Here is a 19,902-nt window from a genome sequence, read left to right as displayed (position 1 = left end):
TGTAGAATTACAGTAAAATATTACTTTGGAATCATAAGAAGGCTCAAATTACCCTACTCCTACAATTTTAACAAAACTGTGTCATCCAGTATTTTAGAGCTGGCATCGTGCTAACATAGCCTCATATTATTTTTTCAGATGTGTCTGTTGTTATTGTAGTTGTTTTTATCTTAGCCAAATCGTATCCTATCCTTACAAATCATACATTAATGTAAATCTTATTTCAAATTAAAACTAACATAGTTTTGTGGTCCATGGCCACATATACAAAAAACTGTTTAAGAAAAATTCATAAGATGGGCATGTGATTTTACCTTGACTCCTATATGTCCTTGTTTCAGCCTCAGCAACACGGTGCTTTTTCTTTCTTAAACGCCATCTCCAAAATCTCTTCCTCTTTTTCGTTTTCTTTTCTCTCCTCGTCTCACTACCACCGCCATCTGCTCCATTTTCACAAGCCCCAACAGGTGTCTTATTATCCAGATCAGGATGGGGTTGGGGTTCTTGCTCAGGCGACCCGGCTAAGAAATTTCTTAGACGGGCCAGGGCCTTCCTTAATAGACCCATTTCCACACAGTTGTACCTAACCAAAATACTCTTAAACTGTTACAACTTTAACTGAAAATACCGTTGTACTAAACTGACTCGTACCGATACTGTAGTATTGCTATAACCCGCACTTTGATCTGCGACTACAAGCTACAGAATGAGCCTCAGAGATTCGCGCGTTTCTGTGCACTCAAGCGAACATTCCATTCGTGACGTCACAATGCCTCTTGACAACGCGTGACATTCTACTGTTTCTATGGCAACAATGTCAACGCCGAAGACCACACTTTAACGCCAATCTCCTGAACTCATTACAGCGTGTAAATATATATATATTTTTTTATTGTTTTCATTTTATTTTATTTTATTATTATTATATCGAATGTTCTGAGAGTTAATTTTCGAAACATGGATATAATAAATAGTATAATGTTATGTGTTTTTATCTCGGAATTACGCTATTTAAAACTGAACGCAGCATCAAAACAAAACATTTTTCAAAATTTAACAAAACTGATGTCTGTCGTGTTCCTTCGGATCGGTAACGATTACATTACTCAGTTTAAGGCGAGATAGGTGAATAAAGTAATAAAAAAATGAATAGTTATCTCCTTATTTACCCAGTTGATTAATTACATTGATAATAGCAAACATTTTTTGTATTACAAGTTTTCTAAAATGTTAGGTCTATATATGCAAACGAGCCAATCTTTAATTAAATATGAGCTAATTTGCATTCAATCCTTGTTTACAAAAAATCTAAACACTGGATGAAGTCAGTTTTAAAATTCTTGTTTACATTTTTCGACATAATAAAGTCAAATGTTTTTACAGAAGGAATTTTGGGTGTCTCATTTTGTCAAAATTCAGAATTAGCTTAGAACAGACAGAAAACTATTTTTAGAGAATAAAATCTATAAAAGAATGAAATGTTTTAAAAGAACAAATCCCTCTCTAAAAACCTTCAAGATATAGACTGGAATAAAAAATGCGAAGTTTGGTGTGTGTAATGGCTACTGAAGTGGAGATTTATGGCTCAGTGTAGGAGAAAAAAAACTCATTTTGAGAAAACAGCCTTTAAAAATATGGATTGTTATTGAATTATATTGACAAAAATAGATAAAATGCTATATAAGAAACACTTAATGGTGTCTTTTGGATGTTTTCTTTCCACTAGTCTGAAAAATCGTCACGTGATTCATGCAGCCCTCAAATAGTTCCAGGAGGGAAGTTCAAAGCGGGCAATTTGAATACATTGAGTTTGAGGGACAGAACAGCGATTTTTGGTATTTGTTATTTAGTTGACAAAAATGACTTATTGACATTATTTATAAAATAATGTATACACGTATACGTAGTGTATATATGTATGTAGTTGTAACAGTGTTGGTTTTAAAAGATAAAAAACGCTAATATTTGAGGACTCATGTGGTTAGCGATCCGTACCTTCCTTGTTAACATATTTAAGGCTGAAGTTACCGTGGTAAAATCTGTGTTTGCTATTAAAACGATATCGTGGTCTTTTACCAAGTAATTCAGCCTCTCCATATAAATATAATTATATATGTGCGTGTGTGTTCTTACAACTTGTATGTTAACAAAGTGCAATCACATCTTAATGTTTATTGTCGTTTTACTAATCTCATTGTAAGTGTTAAGTTTGTTGTCTTTTTAAAATTAATTCCAAATAAGTACATTTATTTTAAGCACAAGTGAAAATGAATCTTGGTTAAGGTTTTTGATTCTTGTGCACCCCTCAATTATTAATATCTAAAAAAATATTTGAAGTCAAATTGAAAAAACATTTTTACACATTAAATCATATATTTTATGTATGTTGAGTTTGTTATGCACATATTTACAGAAATCGATTTAGACATTTATAATAAATTATAAACCAAGTTGTCCTTGAAAAGTCTCCACTACAGTTTGATGTGCTGCATGGGAGTGCTCCAGTCACATAAAGCAGAGTGAATGTATGGATTCCCTACTGATCTGGAGAGGAGAAAAAAAATGATGCATCAAGTTTTGTTCAATTTACATTTTTTTTTTTTTTTTGTATACACGTTCTAACAGCTTAACAAATAAGAGCTCTGTTAACAGGTGTATCTGTTACTATAATGTCAATATTGTAGAAATTTTCTGAAATTAGGCTATACAAATCATGCAGTTAAGTAACATCTTGTAATCAGAAACAATGAACAAATTAAAGCATGATGTGATAATGTTGATTACAATGCAAGGACAATTTATCAGTTTTGTATGTTTATTTAGAGTCTGCTTCATCTGAAGTCCTCTCAAGGGTTGGCGTCATCTTTTCACAGGTGCTGGTCATCTGAAGTCTTCACAAAAAACTGGATAGGCCTATAGTCAGCAGGAGCAATCTATTGATTTCATTAAGAAAATGTGATGTAATCATACTTAGGTTTTACTTCAGGTGGTAGAGAAGAGAAGAAGAATAACATGAGAAATGGTTAAGTGATGCTTCATCACAATTCAGTCCTGTGGCATCACTGATCCTTCAACACAGTAGTTCCAACCATCCTACTTGCCTTGTGGGCAGCGCGTCGGCATACTGCGCCGTTGCACTCCGGGCGTCCCGTGTTCGAATCCCGACTCGAGGACCTTTCCTGATTCCGCCTCCCATCTTTCTCCCACTTCGCTTCTTGTCATGTCTGATCTGTCCTATCATAATAAAGGCAAAAATGCCAAAAATAAATCTTTAAAATAATAATAATAATAAGATACTAGTAATACAGTGCCGCCATGGATATTCTAAATCATAGCAACTAAAGCGCCTTAGCTGGAAAAATGCTGTTCCACCAAAGACTTCTAAAGTGCCACCAGCTGGTCGTTTTCTGAAGAGCGCCTGACATTTTTTTCAGATGGCCAGCTTGGTGGACACACATTCTTGAATATATTGTTAGGCATAATTATGGCCTATTAGTCTTTTGCATTTATGCATTATACTGGAGCCAGACCTGAGGAAGTAGACCAGATTTTTCTGTTGCGTTCCTCAACACGCAATTTGCACAGCTGTAATTCATAGGCAGGGATTATGCTAATTGGTAATGAGCGTGCAGCAGCACCCTATTTACAAATTATTTAAATGCATTAAGATACAAGATTAACTATCAAATCGGAGGTTTACGAAGTGTTTGGAAATTTTGGGGAAGGTCTGTTTTACACAAATTACTCAGAATTACTCATATTTACACAAGTTTCATGAAAGGGAGGCCATGATGAATCACCTCATTAGCAGAAAAACACCCCCAAAGCATGTTTTTACCTCCATGTTTGATGGTGGGGATGGTGTTCTTAGGGTCATAGGCAGTATTCCTCCTCCTCCAGACACGACAAGTTGAGTTGATACACAAGAGCTCGATTTTGGTCTCATCTGACCACAACACCCTTTTACCAAGTTTTCCTCTGAATCAGTCTGATGTCCACTGGGGCTGTACATGTGCTTTCTTGAGCAGTGTGACTGCAGGAAGGTGCTGCAGGATCTTTCGCGGCGTAGTGTGTTACCAATTGTTTTCTTGATGACTATGGTCTAAGCTGCCTTGAGATTGAAAAGATCCTTCTGTGAAGTTCTGGGCTGATTCCACACCATTCTCACGATCATTGAAACTTCTTGAGGTGAAATCTTGCATGGAGCCCCAGACCGAGGGAGAATGACAGTTATTTTGCGTTTCTTCCATTTGCGACTAATCCCACCAACTGTAGTAACCTTTTCAATCTTGTCTCTGACATCCTTTGACAGCTCTTTGGTCTCGGCCATGGTGGAGAGTTTGGAATCTGACTGATTAATTGCTTCTGTGGACAGGTGTCTTTTATACAGGTAACAAGAAGAGTGCTCCTAATCTCAGCTTGCTAACTGTATAAACGTCATCTGGGAGCCAAATACTTATTCAATCTTCAATTTATAACTTTTTTGTAAAATGCATTTTTCATTAAAATTATAGACTGATAATTTCTTTGTCAGGGGGCAATCATACAAAATCAGCAAGAGATTAAATTATTTTACCCAGCTGGAAATGCAGAATTTTGTAAGGAGAACGGATGACTGTAATTTTTGTAACTTTTGAAGGTCTGGTGCCCATCCACGTCCATTATTTGGCTGACAGACTGCACCGGTTTTCGTCAAAAATCTTTGTTTGTGTTCTGCTGAAGAAACAAAGTCACCTACATCTTGGAACCCCTGGGGGTAAACATCAAATTTTCATTTTTGGGTGAACTATCCCTTTAAGAACTATTTACACTTCTTCAAGCCTCAAATGGCACTTTTCCACTACACAGTACTGGCTCGACTCGGCTCTGTTTGGTTTTCCACTGTGTAAAAGTTGTACCTGTACCTCCACAATAGTACCTGGTTGTCATAGCGACGCTGCAAGAAACTGCCGTGATGTAATCTTCTACGCGACACACACCCGCTGTCTGCACCTCCTCGTTTGACCACGGCGTATTCTTCCGAGTTGCCATAATATGTAATGGATTGGATATGTCACGCAATCTCTGGCCAAACTTTTTAAAAATGGCGGGGTTTCTGGATACTATTGCTGGCGCGTGCAATGATGACGGAGTGAATAGTGACGATTCTCTCTGACCAATCAGCAGTCTGCTGTGTTTTCACGTCACATTTAGTATTGCCTCAGCTCGCTTGGAACCTCGCCGGAGGTGGTACGAAAAAAAGTACCTGGAAGCCGGTACAGGTACAACTTTTACACAGTGGAAAACCAAACAGAGCCGAGTCGAGTCGAGCCGAGGCGAGCTGAGGCGAGCTGGTACTGTGTAGTGGAAAAGCGCCAAAATTAAACATAGTTTCGAAGAATGGTCAAAAGACTGTCTAACACCAAGCCCCTCCCTTCTTCTTTTTTCAGCAGTCACTTAAACAGCAATAACAATCACTCTTTATACAAATAATATTATAGAAAAATATAAAAAAAATTATTGGTGTTCTTTATGGCTCTTACAGTGGCTTAAACATCAATGTCACATGTAAATAATCTAGTCGTAAGACTTTGTCTACTGCAAATGCCAACATGTTTAGTTGGTTGAGATAGTTTGAAAATTGTGGTTTGACGTCAGTTTGAGCAAGTTGTACTCTTCATTTATTTTAATTTTCATGGATTCACAGGCTGCAAAAATTCTGTAATTTTTTGGGGTGTAACGGAAAAGTAATGTAACTAGTAGTGTAATTAATTACTGTTGACTATAGGAGTAATAGCTTAAGTGAAGTAATAATATTACTTTTGAAATGAGTAATAAGTAATGAGTAATATATTAAGTTTTTGAGTAACGAGCCCAACAATGATTATATGCAAATGCAGGATGTGAACTAGGAGGGTCAAACGCTCTGAGCGGAGAAATCACACAACGCTTTAGCAGTTCTGGTGTAAAATCACACACTGAAACAATGAAGAAAACGTTTCACAAGTTTGTCTTGTTCTGTTTGTGCTGCTGGAGTCTGAATGGTAAGTTTGTTCAAATAAGTATGTTTTAGTTTTTTACTATTTTCCAGAGTAACAAACCTGCTGCTCATATTATTTTATTTAATTTATTTGACATTTTCCTGTAATGCACCAAAATAATAATAATTATTTTTATTTTTGTTTTATGAATATGATACAAGATCTAATAATTTGAATTCAGGTGGTTAGGAAGTTTCATTGACACTTCCAGTCCGAGGAAAGGTGATGCAAAAAGTATAAAATCCATACAGTGAATGTTAATGTTCAGAAAGTGTGGAATTTCTGTTGAGCTGCTTTCCAATATCAGACATTTTTGTCTTTTTAAAAATACATTTATACATATTTAAAAATATATTGCATCATAAACATGTCATGCGAATGCCATGAAAATGTACTACTCAAAAAATGCAGGAACCTTACAGTCTACAGAAGACTAACCATAAATCTCGTGTTTATTTAAGAAAAATGTATTTAAAATATCCAGCACACTTGAAACTGTACTTTTAATCTGCAAAAATTACTGTGTATTGATTGCCAATAAATGATAAAACTTACAAAACTGATTGTCCCCTTCAAGTTAAAACAAATTAAACACTAAGGATGTGAAACACCAATAAGGTTAATCTTAAATCTAGATTGGATCAGGGTTTACACTTACATTTAAATCATCTTTTTGATCCTAGTCGTACTTCACGCTTAAAATAGATTAACTTTACCTTTTTTCTTTGATGTAATCTCTTTATTATTAATTTGCCAAGTGTATCTCTTGGTATATACATACACAAAAATATACATATATGACACGAGAACATATATGAGAACGAGAACAAAGAACAATTAAATAAGTAAGACTAAGGGGGGAAATAATACTAATGTAGTATACATCTGGGACAGAAAATAATACGTATAGATTTGTGCATTACGTATACATGCGTTTAATCCATTAAATACCACCGCTGCAACATTCTCTGTATTTTTGAACCTACTGTCAGGCTTTGTAAACCATCAGAGACTTTAATCTGTGTAAAATCTGTTTATATTCTCCAGGTGTGTTTGGCGAGTCAGTGTCAGTGATGGAGGGAGATTCTGTCACTTTAAAAACTAATGTAACTGAAATATGTGAAGGTGATAACATACAGTGGAAATATGGAGCTAAAAACTCTGTCATAGCTAAAATGAAGAAAAGGAAGCAAAAGGACTTCACAGATAAAGATACTGATGGGAGATTCGAAAACAAACTGAAGCTGGACAATCAAACTGGATCTCTGACTATCACCAACATCACAATTGAATATGCTGGATATTATCAACTGGAGATAACTGGAGAGAATCTAACTTCAAAAGCATTCAATGTTTCAGTCTATGGTGAGTAGAGATCATTTGTCAAAATCTTCAAATTCTATTTACATAGTCAATTGTTTATTTGTTTTATGGTTTTAGATGACAGACACATTCAGTGACTGTTAACACACTAGTCACTCAACACAAAATTTATTACACTGATTCACAATAATTCACAACACCGAAAATAGGCTTATTGCTGTGTTCATATTCCTCTTTATTCTGTAATGTTTTCAGCTCGTCTGCCTGTTCCTGTCATCAGCAGTAACTCTTCACAATGTCCTTTATCATCGAACTGTTCGTTGGTGTGTTCAGTGGTGAATGTGAGTGATGTGACTCTCTCCTGGTACAAAGGAAACAGTTTAATGTCCAGCATCAGTGTGTCTGATCTCAGCATCAGTCTCTCTCTACCTCTGGAGGTGGAATATCAGGATAAAAACACCTACAGCTGTGTGCTCAACAATTCCATCAGCAACCAGACTCAACATCTGGACATCAGCAAACTCTGTCACACATGTGCAGGTACGACGACGTCAGCATGTTTTATTTAGTGAGCTGATTTCTGTCTTAAGTTGTAGAACAAACTGATTTAATCACTTACATTACATCTCTTTTACTGTCCTTCATCTCCTCCAGATTCAGTTTCTCTGATAGTACTGATCTCTGCTGCTGCTGCAGCTGCTGGATCTCTGTTGATTGTAGCAGCAGTCGTGATCGTCTGCATCGGCAGGAAACACAGAAAAACTGATATAGAAGGCAAGTATTATCATTTTCTTTTTATATACACTGTAAAAAAAAAAATGGTCAAATGAATGGCAGCTGTGGCTGCCAAACAAAAACCATAAAATTAAAGTAAAATATCGTAATTGAAACAAAAAAAAATCTGTAAAATAAAGTTTTTCTTTAAAACCCTTAATGAAAATTTCTGTAAAATTATTGTTTTTGCACTTTATTTCAATTAAGGTATCTTACTGTAATATTATGTTTTTTGTTTGGCAGCCGTAGCTGCCAGTCATTTGACCTTTTTTATGATTTTTTTTTTTTTTTTTTTACAGTGCAACTAAAATAAGAAATAATTGTTCAAACAATTGTTGAACACACACACACACACACACACACACACACACACACACACACACACACACACATGTTGGGTTTACATGTTTTATGGGGACATTCCATAGGCGTAATGGTTTTTATACTGAACAAACCGTACTTTCTATCGCCCTACACCTACCCTACACCTAAACCTAGCCCTCACAGGAGATTGTGCATACTTTTACTTCCTCAAAAAAACTCATTGTGCATGATTTATAAGCCTGTTTCCTCATGGGGACCTGAGAAATGTCCCCACAAGGTCAAAATCTACTGGTATTCCTATCCTTGTGGGGACATTTGGTCCCCATAACGTGATGAATACCAGGTACACACACACACACACACACACACACACACACACACACACACACACACACACACACACACACACACACACACACACACACACACACACACACACACACACACACACATGTTGGGTTTACATGTTTTATGGGGACATTCCATAGGCGTAATGGTTTTTATACTGTACAAACCGTACTTTCTATGGCCCTACACCTACCCTACACCTAAACCTAGCCCTCACAGGAGATTGTGCACACTTTTACTTCATCAAAAAAACTCATTGTGCATGATTTATAAGCCTGTTTCCTCATGGGGACCTAAGAAATGTCCCCACAAGGTCAAAATCTACTGGTATTCCTATCCTTGTGGGGACATTTGGTCCCCACAACGTGATAAATACCAGGTGCACACACACACACACACACACACACACACACACACACACACACACACACACACACACACACACACACACACACACAAACTGATTCTCCATTAAAGACAAAGAATGCAAAATACTTGGTTAAACATCCCATTTGGGTTTGATTTATAGAAATTAATTTGTGATTTATGCGTTTCTCTAAATGTAATGATACACAGTGCTTTAGGAAATATTTGTGCGTGTAAGATGTTACAGGCCTAATGCTATAATATTTATTCAAATTTGTTAATGCCATATTTAAAATTGTGCGTGTTACTTGAAAACCCTAATAATAACACATAGGCTGTGAAGAACCAGATCTGATCAAGACTGAGTTTGGTGGTTTTAATGAATCTATTTTTGTTAAAACAGTTGAGATTTGTGAAGAAGAGATCACTTATGTTGAGATGGCATTCTACAAAAGAAACACACTGAAACCGGTAAGACGATTTATTGTTGATTTGTTGAGTATTTGTATAATTGGTAACACTTTACAATAATGTGTCATTTTTTTAACATTAAATAATGTATAAACTAACATGAACAAACAACGTACAATACATTACAGTATTAATCTTTGTTAATACGGTAATAAAAGTACAGTTTCATTGTTAGTTCATGTTAGCTCACAGTGCATTAACTAATGTTAACACAACTTTTAATTTCAATAATGCATTAGTAAATACTGAAATTAATAATAACTAAGATTAATAAATGCTGTAGAAGTACTGTTCATTCTAATTCCAAAAAATGTTAACTAATCAATCTTTATTGCAAAATGTTACTGTGCAATTTTAGCAAAGAGTAGTTTGTAGATCAGCTTGTTTTGATAAGTCCATTTCCACTACATAAAAAAAATGCTCTGGTTAATCATAATTATGAAAAAAAAAAATTACTTATGACATATTAATTTTAATTAAGATTACAAATTAAAAATTATAATTTAAAAAGTTAAAAAAATGTACAAAGTTTACATAATGAGATTTTTTAAAAAAATGTAATAACTTAAAATGTTAAATTATGACTAATTTTGCATATAACTAAACTTCCGTATGCCATTATCTGATTTAAGAAGGTCAAAATTTGGAGTTTCTAATCTCACACTTTTGATTTTGTATGTCACTTTTAATGGATTATAATTTACCAGAGTTTTTATTATTATTATTATTATTATTATTATTATTATTATTATTATTATTATTATTTAGCAGTTAGGCCTGTCGTAAAAACTACTTTTGTTGGCCAATGTGTCCCAGAAATAACTGCAATAAACAATATTATTGTCATTTTAAGACCATTTTAGGCCACTGAATTTATAATGACAACATAACAGCATAATAATGCAAGTATTGCATGCACAAGATGCTGCAAAAGACAGTCGAACACATCTATATAATGTATGTTTACACAGAAAATCAATGAGATTTTCATGAGAAAAAACAAACAAAAAAAAAACAGCACAAGCGGAATACAAAAATGCATTCTCTTTCCATTGTGAAACTCCATTAACACTAGCTATGAAAGAGCACCATTTTGCATTGTGACATTTATATATGCACCAGAACAGAGAATTGCAACTTTGAGTTTATTTGGATTTTTTTATCTGGAGATGTAAGGAAAAAAACTGTAAGGCCTCAAATAATGCCCTCTTTTCACCTGTCGATGTCTGCTCTTTGCATATATTGTTTGACAACTCGATGTATTGGTTATTGCAACAGGCCTAGTTGCGGTAATGGGCTTTAATAGCATAATGATCTACACAACTGCACCATGTGTTTATAAAAGACTTGGTACTACTACTACAAAAAAAAAAAACAAAACATTGTGTTATGCTTTTTGTTTTACAGAAAGTTGAAAAGGAAGATCGTGTGGAATATGCACCAATCAGAATCAGAAGATAATTAAACCTAAATGTTGTTTTAAGTAAAAGACCCTTATTGTCAGATCATTTTCAGTGGAAACCTTGCAACGACCTCAGACTCTGAGTCTATGGATGAGCGTTTTCATTGCAGCTTTTTCAGGTCTGCAAAACAGATGCAAACTATCCTTGAAAAGGTGACAAAGTGAACTCTGCTGTGGTATCCATTATTTACAACTAAACAGAAATGTGGTTTGATCTGTTGGGCTGAAAAAACAGCTTGTGCATGCGAACACGTCTCTACTGCTGGATGGTTGCATTTGATGTCAGTTTGTTAGTGTGTGTCTAAGGTGTCAATAGTGTCTGTTTGAGTGTGCATCTGTGCAAGTATGAGTCTGAGGTGTCAGTATTTCGTCTGTGTGAGCGTGTGCCATGCGAGTGTGTCTGAGGTGTCAGTCTGTGTGATCAGCCTGTCGTTGCAAGGATTTTTTCATTTACACTTACATAAAACTGTTTACTTCTTCTCTACAGGGACTACAAAATACTAAACTCATTAATGCAGATTTTTGCCAAAAAAAAAAAACGGTCTCAATCAAACAGCAATATTTACAGTACGAAAATGTAATATATTTTATACATTATGTGCACTGTGATCTCATACAGTGATCCTGCAGTTAAGGTACAAAAGCTGTTATGTGCAGTACCTTTTCAAAAAGTATATTTGCATCGTATTTATCCCTTAATGGTGCATATTAATATCTAAATGGGCAAAAGGGTTATGCACCAGTATAGCTTGTACCTTTTTTCTAAAAGTGAGTTTCAGCAGTTTCTATTCTTTCTAAACAGATTCTAAACCCATGTGAAGGTTATATTCTGTATTATTTTCAGTCAGTGTCTGGGTCGTTTAAAGAATAAATGCAATGTAAATTTGTGTTTGATCATGGTCAATTATTCATTTTGTTTGCATCAGCTACACTACATTTTTCAGTAGCATAACAGGGCTTCTGACCATAGATGAAACAATGATTAAAATTGAAATTGTCAGTATAAGACTATGATCAGATAGAAAATCTCACCTTAGCTTTCCAATGATAATAGTAGATCAGTCACAAATAGGCTATGTGGACTGCTCAAGATATCCACTCCTGCTCCAGTTCTAGCTCTGTAATCACCACCTGAGAATCAGAGAACAAAACATGAGTAATGGGGAGAAGGGGTGTTATCCAACAAATGATACAAACCACTTGTTTTGAACTTTTAGTAGAAAAAAAGCATTAGCAAGTAGGCCTACTTGGTTAGTGCAGTGTTCTGGTAGATTGTAGTACCTATGCTTGTGTGCTCTGACTGGATGGTTGTTTACTGGTCAGGAGAGCACACATGTCTGATGTGGTCTGTAGATATTCCTCAGGTCCCTCGTTGGATGCGAGTCTGAGGTACTATCAGAGGCGAACCAAGGTGAAGTGGGGGCCCCAGGCAAAATGAATAGACGAGGCCCTTCTAAAAGATTATTTCGTTATACATTTATACAACATACAAAAAGTAGTCAAAACACTTAATATAACATCAATAGTTTATTTTTTAAACAAAGTGCATATTCTTTAACAAAATATTAATCTAAAACCTTAAAGATACAGAACAATCTTCTTATTTACAGTAATGGATTGTCGGCTTAAAAATGGTGCTTACGAGCCTTAGCTACAGCAAATGCTGTCACTTTGTCCTCCATATTTAAAGACCTTTGTATATTCCGTTCAATTGTTTTTTTTTATCTAAAGATTTTTTTTTTTCCTCCCAACAAAACAATGCAACTGCCCACACTGCAAATACATGGCTTGAGAACAAAGTTCATCAGGCTCATGTTTGGCCTGGTCAGACTTCAGTTTTAAACCCTATACAAAATATTTGGTCACTCTGCAGAATATTGACTATTAGTTCATTGTTAGATGACAACTAATTATGTTAACTCAACTATTTTAATGTAGAAAAGCTAAATACAAAAATGTCAACTAAGTAAATGTAATGATATTTATTTAAATTGTTTTGTGAGCTCTCCACTGGCAGCAAAAAACAGTATCAAAACTTGCCAAGTTTCATGTTCTGCCCTCCAAAAGCAAAGTACAGTAACTACACATTTGGTCAAAATTGAATTGAGGCTTAAAATGGACTTTGTGACAACTGTCGTGGCAAAGTCTCCTGGTTTAATTTTGTCCCGTTTCAGAGAAACAAGAGTGTTTGACTTGCTGTCAAAAAACTTTAAAGGTATTTTTCTCAGTTTCAGTGTTCGCATAGTTACTGCACTTTGCCTTTGAAGGGCAGTGTTCACCAATAACATTATCACCTATTCTTTTGCAGCCTATTAATACCTGCATGAAATACATGCTGCTGCTACAGTAAGTGTAACTCTAGCTAGTAACCCTATTAGAAATTAGACAACCTAGAAAAGCTGGAACAACAAAAACATTGGTTTGTCATATAATTATCATTAAGTCATTAATGATCATTATCTCCATCACTTAACTTACCGCTGTCATGTTTCCTCTTTTCCTACTCTTCTTTTTTTTTTTTTTGTTGTTGTTGTTTGTTTGTTTTTTTTTCCTGCTTTTGGCTGCCAGATAAGTAAGTCCTTTTCATTTTTAAAAAAGCCAAGTAATAAGTGCTGCTGTGCCAGTTTGAAAACCGCGGCTGACGCATCATGAAGAAAAAGCAAGCACATCCAGCGTAACGCGAGAGAGAGCCCTCTAGGGGGGATGCGGATATATTGCTTCATGTTACGTGTATGTTTTAAATAATGACATTTCATATTGTTCAAATGGTCAGCTGTCGGGGGCCCCCTCAAAATGCGGGGCCCCAGACAATTGCCTGTCTCGCCTGCCCTATTGCTACGCCTCTGGGTACTATTCACCGGATTCATGGTCCAGCAGGTGAAAATCATAAGCCTGGTCATGTTAAAGCAGCACACCTCTCCTCAGCAACACAGGATGAGGAATTATTCGTGTCTGGAAAACAGGGCTGAAACTATGCAGTAAAACTTACACATTGATAAATACATCTGCGTAGCAAAATGACAGCTGAGGTAGAAAATGCCGCCGAGTTTATGACGTCACGCAAACACGGAGAGCAACATGTGTCGGTCTTCAGTCATGTTCTTTTCGTTTGCATAAATTACATCCCGCATCAGATGTATGTGTATCCACCTAATGATTCTGTTGTACACCAAAAAGTCGCCATGCGTGTATAGAAACTGACAGAAAGCAGATGTACATACTGAAACTAATACATCGCTTGACCACTAGAGAGTCTTCTTTTTCTTTTTTCTTTTTTTTTGGCGGTTTTTGGCAAACCAAAGAAAGAGGTGCATTACCGCCACCTACTGATCTGGAGTGTGGAGTGAACATAGATTTGGTAGCGTGTTTCTTTTTTGAGAAGCCTGCCTTAATTAAGGCTGCATATGGTAATTCATACTCAGAAAGCAGAACTGAAAGGACTTTTGTTTCAAGATGATTAAATTACATAAAGTCGGGAATATGAAAAAGACAAAACAACTTGGAGATTGATCCAGTAGCCAAGTTCATCATGAGTTGCTTGCTTTCTAGAGATATTTCCCCACATTTCCACATGAAGTGCTGCAACCAAGGGCGTAGCAGGCAATTTAAGTGTTGGGGGGGGGGGGGGGGGGGGATTAACGAACGAAAATTCACAAGAGCAACAACATTTGAAGCTCATGGCAGACGCCCAAGAGATTTGAGCTGTGATTGGCTAAATGTTAGTTCACTCAAACCTGGCTGGAACTGGTGTAGTTTTATAGGCTCCACTGCATATCCTTAATGCTTGGGCTTGTATAACTTCTATTTTTTGTAGTACAGACTTAGAGGCTCTCCCATATATGAAACACCCATAGTCTAAAACTGACCGATTAATGCTGCATAAATGTTTATTTATTTATTTGCAAGAACGGCATCCGCACAGTGTGCCTTTTTGATAACTTGCCTAGTATTTAACACGGTGTGCACACCACAGACAGTGCGCTATATTAGAGCGCTATCTAGTGACGTGATGGTTGCCTTTCTACAACTTTCTCCCATCTCCCGACTGCATCTCTGGAGCTCAGTCACAGTGATCTTTGGGTTCTTCTTTACCTCTCTGACCAAGGCTCTTCTCCCCCGATAGCTCAGTTTGGCTGGACGTCCAGCTCTAAGGGTTCTGGTCGTCCTAAACATCTTCCATTTAAGGATTATGGAGGCCACTGAGCTCTTAGGAACCTTAAGTGCTGTAGAATTTTTTTGTAACCTTGGCCAGAGCTCTTCAGGCAGTTCCTTTGACCTCATGATTCTCATTTGCTCTGACATGCACTGTGAGCTGTAAGGTCTTATATATACAGGTGTGTGGCTTTCCTAATCAAGTCCATATAATCAAACACAGCTGGACTCAAATGAAGGTGTAGAACCATCTCAAGGATGATCAGAAGAAATGGACAGCACCTGAGTTAAATATATGAGTGTCACAGCAAAGGGTCTGAATACTTAGGACCATGTGATATTTCAGTTTTTATTTTTTAATAAATCTGCAAAAATGTTAACATTTCTGTGTTTTGCTGTCAATATGGGGTGATGTGTGTACATTAATGAGGAAAAAAATGAATTTAAATGATTTCAGCAAATGGCTGCAATATAACAAAGAGTGAAACATTTAAGGGGGTCTATATATATATATATATATATACAAGCCTCAACACTGATCATATGCAAATGCAGGATGTGAACTAGGAGGGTCAAACGCTCTCAGGGGAGAATTCACACAACACTTTAGCAGTTCCTGTGTTATATCTCACACTGAACCACTCAAGAAAATGTTTCACAACTTTGTCTTGTTCTGTTTGTGCTGCTGGAGTCTGACTGGTAAGTTTTTTGTATGAATATAATACAAGATCTACTGATTTTAAATCCAGGTCCAAGTTTACATTGACACTTCCAGTTCTGGAAAAGGTCATGAAAATATTTAAAATCTATGCAGTGAATGTAAATGATCAGAAAATGCGAACTTTCTGTTCGATTAAACAGCGCTGCTGCAACGTAGGGCTGGGCGATTAATCGAAAAGTAATCAAAATCGACATTCAGAACCTATAATCGATAAAATTTTTCCAGGTCAATTATTTCAATTACTTTCCCTTTAAAAACATTACTGAGTGTGGAGTCAGGTGGCCCCGCTCCGTTACGTTATTCCTCCAACATGTCGATGGAGAGCTTAAGCAGTATTTATACAGTAAAAAGTATTTACAGGATATACAAGAGTAATTTTATTTAGAAGAGATACTGCTTATTTTCTACTTTTAATATTTATTATTATTTCATAAATAATTTATTTTGTTTCCAAAAGTGCAAGTTATTTATTTTCACAAATTTAAGAAAAATGTGACTTTTCGTTTTAAGCAATATGTGCTTTAATTTCAGTTGTTCAACACTGATGTTCAATAAATAATCATAGATAGTAGATAGTGTGTGCACCCTTCCTTCAAAAATCTCTCACTTGTAATATGTGAGCATATTTACTGTACAAAACTTGTCAGTGAACTATGAGGGCAAAAAAATAAATATTATTTAAATATAATTAAATCAAATTTTATTAATGAATAAAATAATCGTTCATTAATCGTAATCGGGTTAAAATGCTCAATTAATCGAGATTTTGATTTTAGGCCAAATCGCCCAGCCCTACTGCAACGTATCGTTTGTCTGCTTGATTCTTACAGTCTCTCTATTACCGTAACAGTTAACAGCCTACAAAAGTCATTTATTAAGTCCTTTGGCATTTTACATCTTGTTTGTTTTGTTTTGTTTCTCCTGCTTGTTCTCAACTTCACAAGCAGATTAAACTGATTTTAGACTTTGTAAAACAAAAGAGGCTTTAATCTGTGTAAAATCTATTCATCAGGTGTGTTTGGCGAGTCAGTGTCAGTGATGGAGGGAGATTCTGTCACTTTAAAAACTAATGTTACTGAAATATGTAAAGGCGATTACATACGATGGAAATATGGAGCTGAAAACTCTGCCATTGCTACAATGACAAAAAGTAAGCAAAACGTCTCCACACATAATGATGCTGGTTGGAGATTCAAAGACAGACTGAAGCTGGACAGTAAAACTGGATCTCTGACCATCACAAACATCACAACTCAACATGCTGGACTCTATGAACAACAGATTAGGGGAGTGAAACTGTCATCAAAAACATTCAGTGTTTCTGTCTATGGTGAGTAGAGATCATTTGTTGAAATGTTCACATGCTATTTACATAGTCAAATGTTTAACATTTAGTGACTGTTAATACACTGATAAAACACTCACCCAACACTAAATGTATTACACTGATTTACTACAATTCAATAAATTGATAATAAGCTGATTGTTGTGTTCATGTTCCTCTTATTGTCTCATATTTTCAGCTCGTCTGCCTGTTCCTGTCATCAGCAGTAACTCTTCACAATGTCCTTCACCATCAAACTGTTCATTGTTGTGTTCGGTGTTGAATGTGAGTCGTGTGACTCTCTCCTGGTACAAAGGAAACAGTTTATTGTCCAGCATCAGTGTGTCTGTTATCAGCATCAGTCTCTCTCTATCTCTGGAGGTGGAATATCAGGATAAAAACACCTACAGCTGTGTGCTCAACAATCCCATCAGCAACCAGACTCAACATCTGGACATCAGTGAACTCTGTCACACATGTGCAGGTACGACAATGTCAACGTGTTTATTTAGTGAGCTGATCTCTGTCTTAAGTTGTAGATCAGACTGATTCAATCACTTACATCTCTTTTACTAAATTTCATATCCTCCAGATTCAGTCTCTCTCATAGTACCGATCTCTGCTGTTGCTGCGGCTGTTGGGTCTCTGTTGATTGTAGCAGCATTTGTAATCTTCTGCATCTGCAGGGAACACAAAGAAATGGATACAGAAGGCAAGTATTATGCTTTTCTTTTAAACAGATTAAAAAAAATGTTTTAAACCATGTTAAAAGGACAAATATTTAAGCCAACAGACAGCACTGTTTTATCATTTAATTAAAATGATTCTCATAATTTCTGTTGTTATACAAGATTTCTATTTGTATGTAACGACACTGAACACTGAGCATATCACTTACACACACACAAAGCTTTCTCCATTTTATCGTATCTCTATTTTACTGTGTAAAAATGTGGCAGGTGCTCTAAAAGGTATATTAATGGTAACTTTTGTTGTGCTTGTTGAATTTAAATGCTGATAAAATTCAAAGACTTAAAAGTACTTTATTTTGTTAAAAATTTGGGTTTCATTTATGTAAAAATGATGTGATTTATGTGTCTCTGTAAATGCAATGATGCACACTGGTTTAGAAGCTATTTGTGTGCGCAAGAAGTTAAATTTGTTAATGCCATATTTAAAAGTGTTACTTTGGTGTTCGATTTGAAAACCCTAAATATAACACATTGGCTCCGGAGAACCAGATCTAATCAAGACTGAGTTTTGTATTTTTAATTTATGTATTTTTGTTAAAACAGTTGAGATTTGTGAAGAAGAGATCACTTATGTTGAGATGACGTTCCACGTAGGACACACACAGAAATCGGTAAGACAATTTATTGGTCCTTTGTTGAGTATTTGTATGATTTTTGACAATTTACAAAAAGGTCTGTATTGCCTAACTTGAGCAAACATTGAACAACACATTTACTACAGCATATATTAAAATTGGTTCAATTTGTTCAATTATTAATACTCAGAATTTTTACTTTGTCACTTTTTTAAAATAGATTTTTATTTACAAGAGCAAAATATTCACATTGAAAATCAGATTTTCATGAGAAAAAAAACAGCACAAGTGTAATGCAAAAAATGCATTCTCTTTCCATTAACAGTAGCTGAGAAAGAGCCCTATTTGTGCATTGTTACATTTATATATACAGCATAACAGTGAATAGCAACTTTGAGTTTATTTGGACTTTTTCTTCCATAAGGCCTCAAATAATGCCTTCTTTGCACCTGTCGATGTCCGTTCTTTGCATATATTGTTTGACAACTCAGTATATTGGTTATTGCAACAGGCCTAGTTGCGATAATGAGCTTTCATAGCATAAGGATCTATCACATCCATTTCACACACTACTGCACCATGTGTTTATAAAAGACTACTACTACCAAAAAGATATTTTTTTTTTGTTGTTTTTTTTTCACAGAAAGTTGAAGAGGAGAGTCATGTGAAATATGCACCAATCAAAATCAGAAGATGATCAAACCTAAATGTTGTTCTAAGTAAAAGACCCAGATCATTTTCATTGGAAACCTCCTGCAATGACCCCAGACTCTGAGTCTATGGATGAGCGTTTTCATTGCAGCTTTTTCATGTCAAAACAGAGATGCAAACTATCCCTGAAAAGGTGACAAAGTAAACTCTGCTGCGGTGTCCATTATTTACAACTGAACAGAAATGTGGTTTAATCTGTTGGGCAGAAAAAAAAAAAATGCTTGTGCGTGAGAACGTGTCTACTGCTAGATGTTCGAACTTGATGTCAAGGTGTCGATAATGTCTGTTTGAGTGTGAAAAAAAGGTGTAAAAAAACTGTTATGTGCAGTACTTTAAAAAAAAAATGTTTGCATCTTATTTATCCCTTATGGGTGCATATTAAAATTCACATGGGCAAAAAAGTAATGCACTAGTTATAACTTGTGCCTTTTTTTAAAATTAGTTTCCTAAAGAGCACACAAACATCTGCAAGACGTCTGTTAAAGATCACTTGATCTGCTGTGTAACATCTAACAGACATCTTTCAGATGGCTTTTTACATTCTAAGTCATAAACATCTTAAAGACATCTAATAGACAT

At 35.6% G+C, this 19,902-nt stretch overlaps 1 protein-coding gene across 1 annotated transcript; it reads left to right on the top strand.

Annotated features, from left to right (window-relative positions):
• Positions 1–5,965: 5,965 nt before the first annotated feature.
• Positions 5,966–11,087, top strand: LOC141337994 (SLAM family member 5-like). Its single transcript, XM_073843568.1, has 6 exons — positions 5,966–6,023; positions 7,068–7,385; positions 7,599–7,883; positions 7,998–8,117; positions 9,559–9,626; positions 11,034–11,087. Exons 1-6 carry the CDS (start codon positions 5,966–5,968, stop codon positions 11,085–11,087), a joined length of 903 nt encoding a protein of 300 aa, XP_073699669.1.
• Positions 11,088–19,902: the final 8,815 nt, after the last annotated feature.

This window comes from Garra rufa, chromosome 7 (assembly GCF_049309525.1).
Source record: "Garra rufa chromosome 7, GarRuf1.0, whole genome shotgun sequence".
In the NCBI taxonomy this organism is placed as follows: Eukaryota; Metazoa; Chordata; class Actinopteri; order Cypriniformes; family Cyprinidae; genus Garra; species Garra rufa.
This window is presented reverse-complemented; position numbering and strand designations above follow the sequence as displayed.

What these genes read in the sequence shown, in the direction of transcription:
- LOC141337994 (XM_073843568.1), top strand. Translation starts at nt 5,966, where the DNA reads ATGAAGAAAACGTTTCACAAGTTTGTCTTGTTCTGTTTGTGCTGCTGG. An exon ending in ATTCAATGTTTCAGTCTATG is followed by an intron (nt 7,386 to 7,598) that starts GTGAGTAGAGAT and finishes TAATGTTTTCAG; the next exon opens with CTCGTCTGCCTGTTCCTGTC. An exon ending in CAGAAAAACTGATATAGAAG is followed by an intron (nt 8,118 to 9,558) that starts GCAAGTATTATC and finishes TTGTTAAAACAG; the next exon opens with TTGAGATTTGTGAAGAAGAG.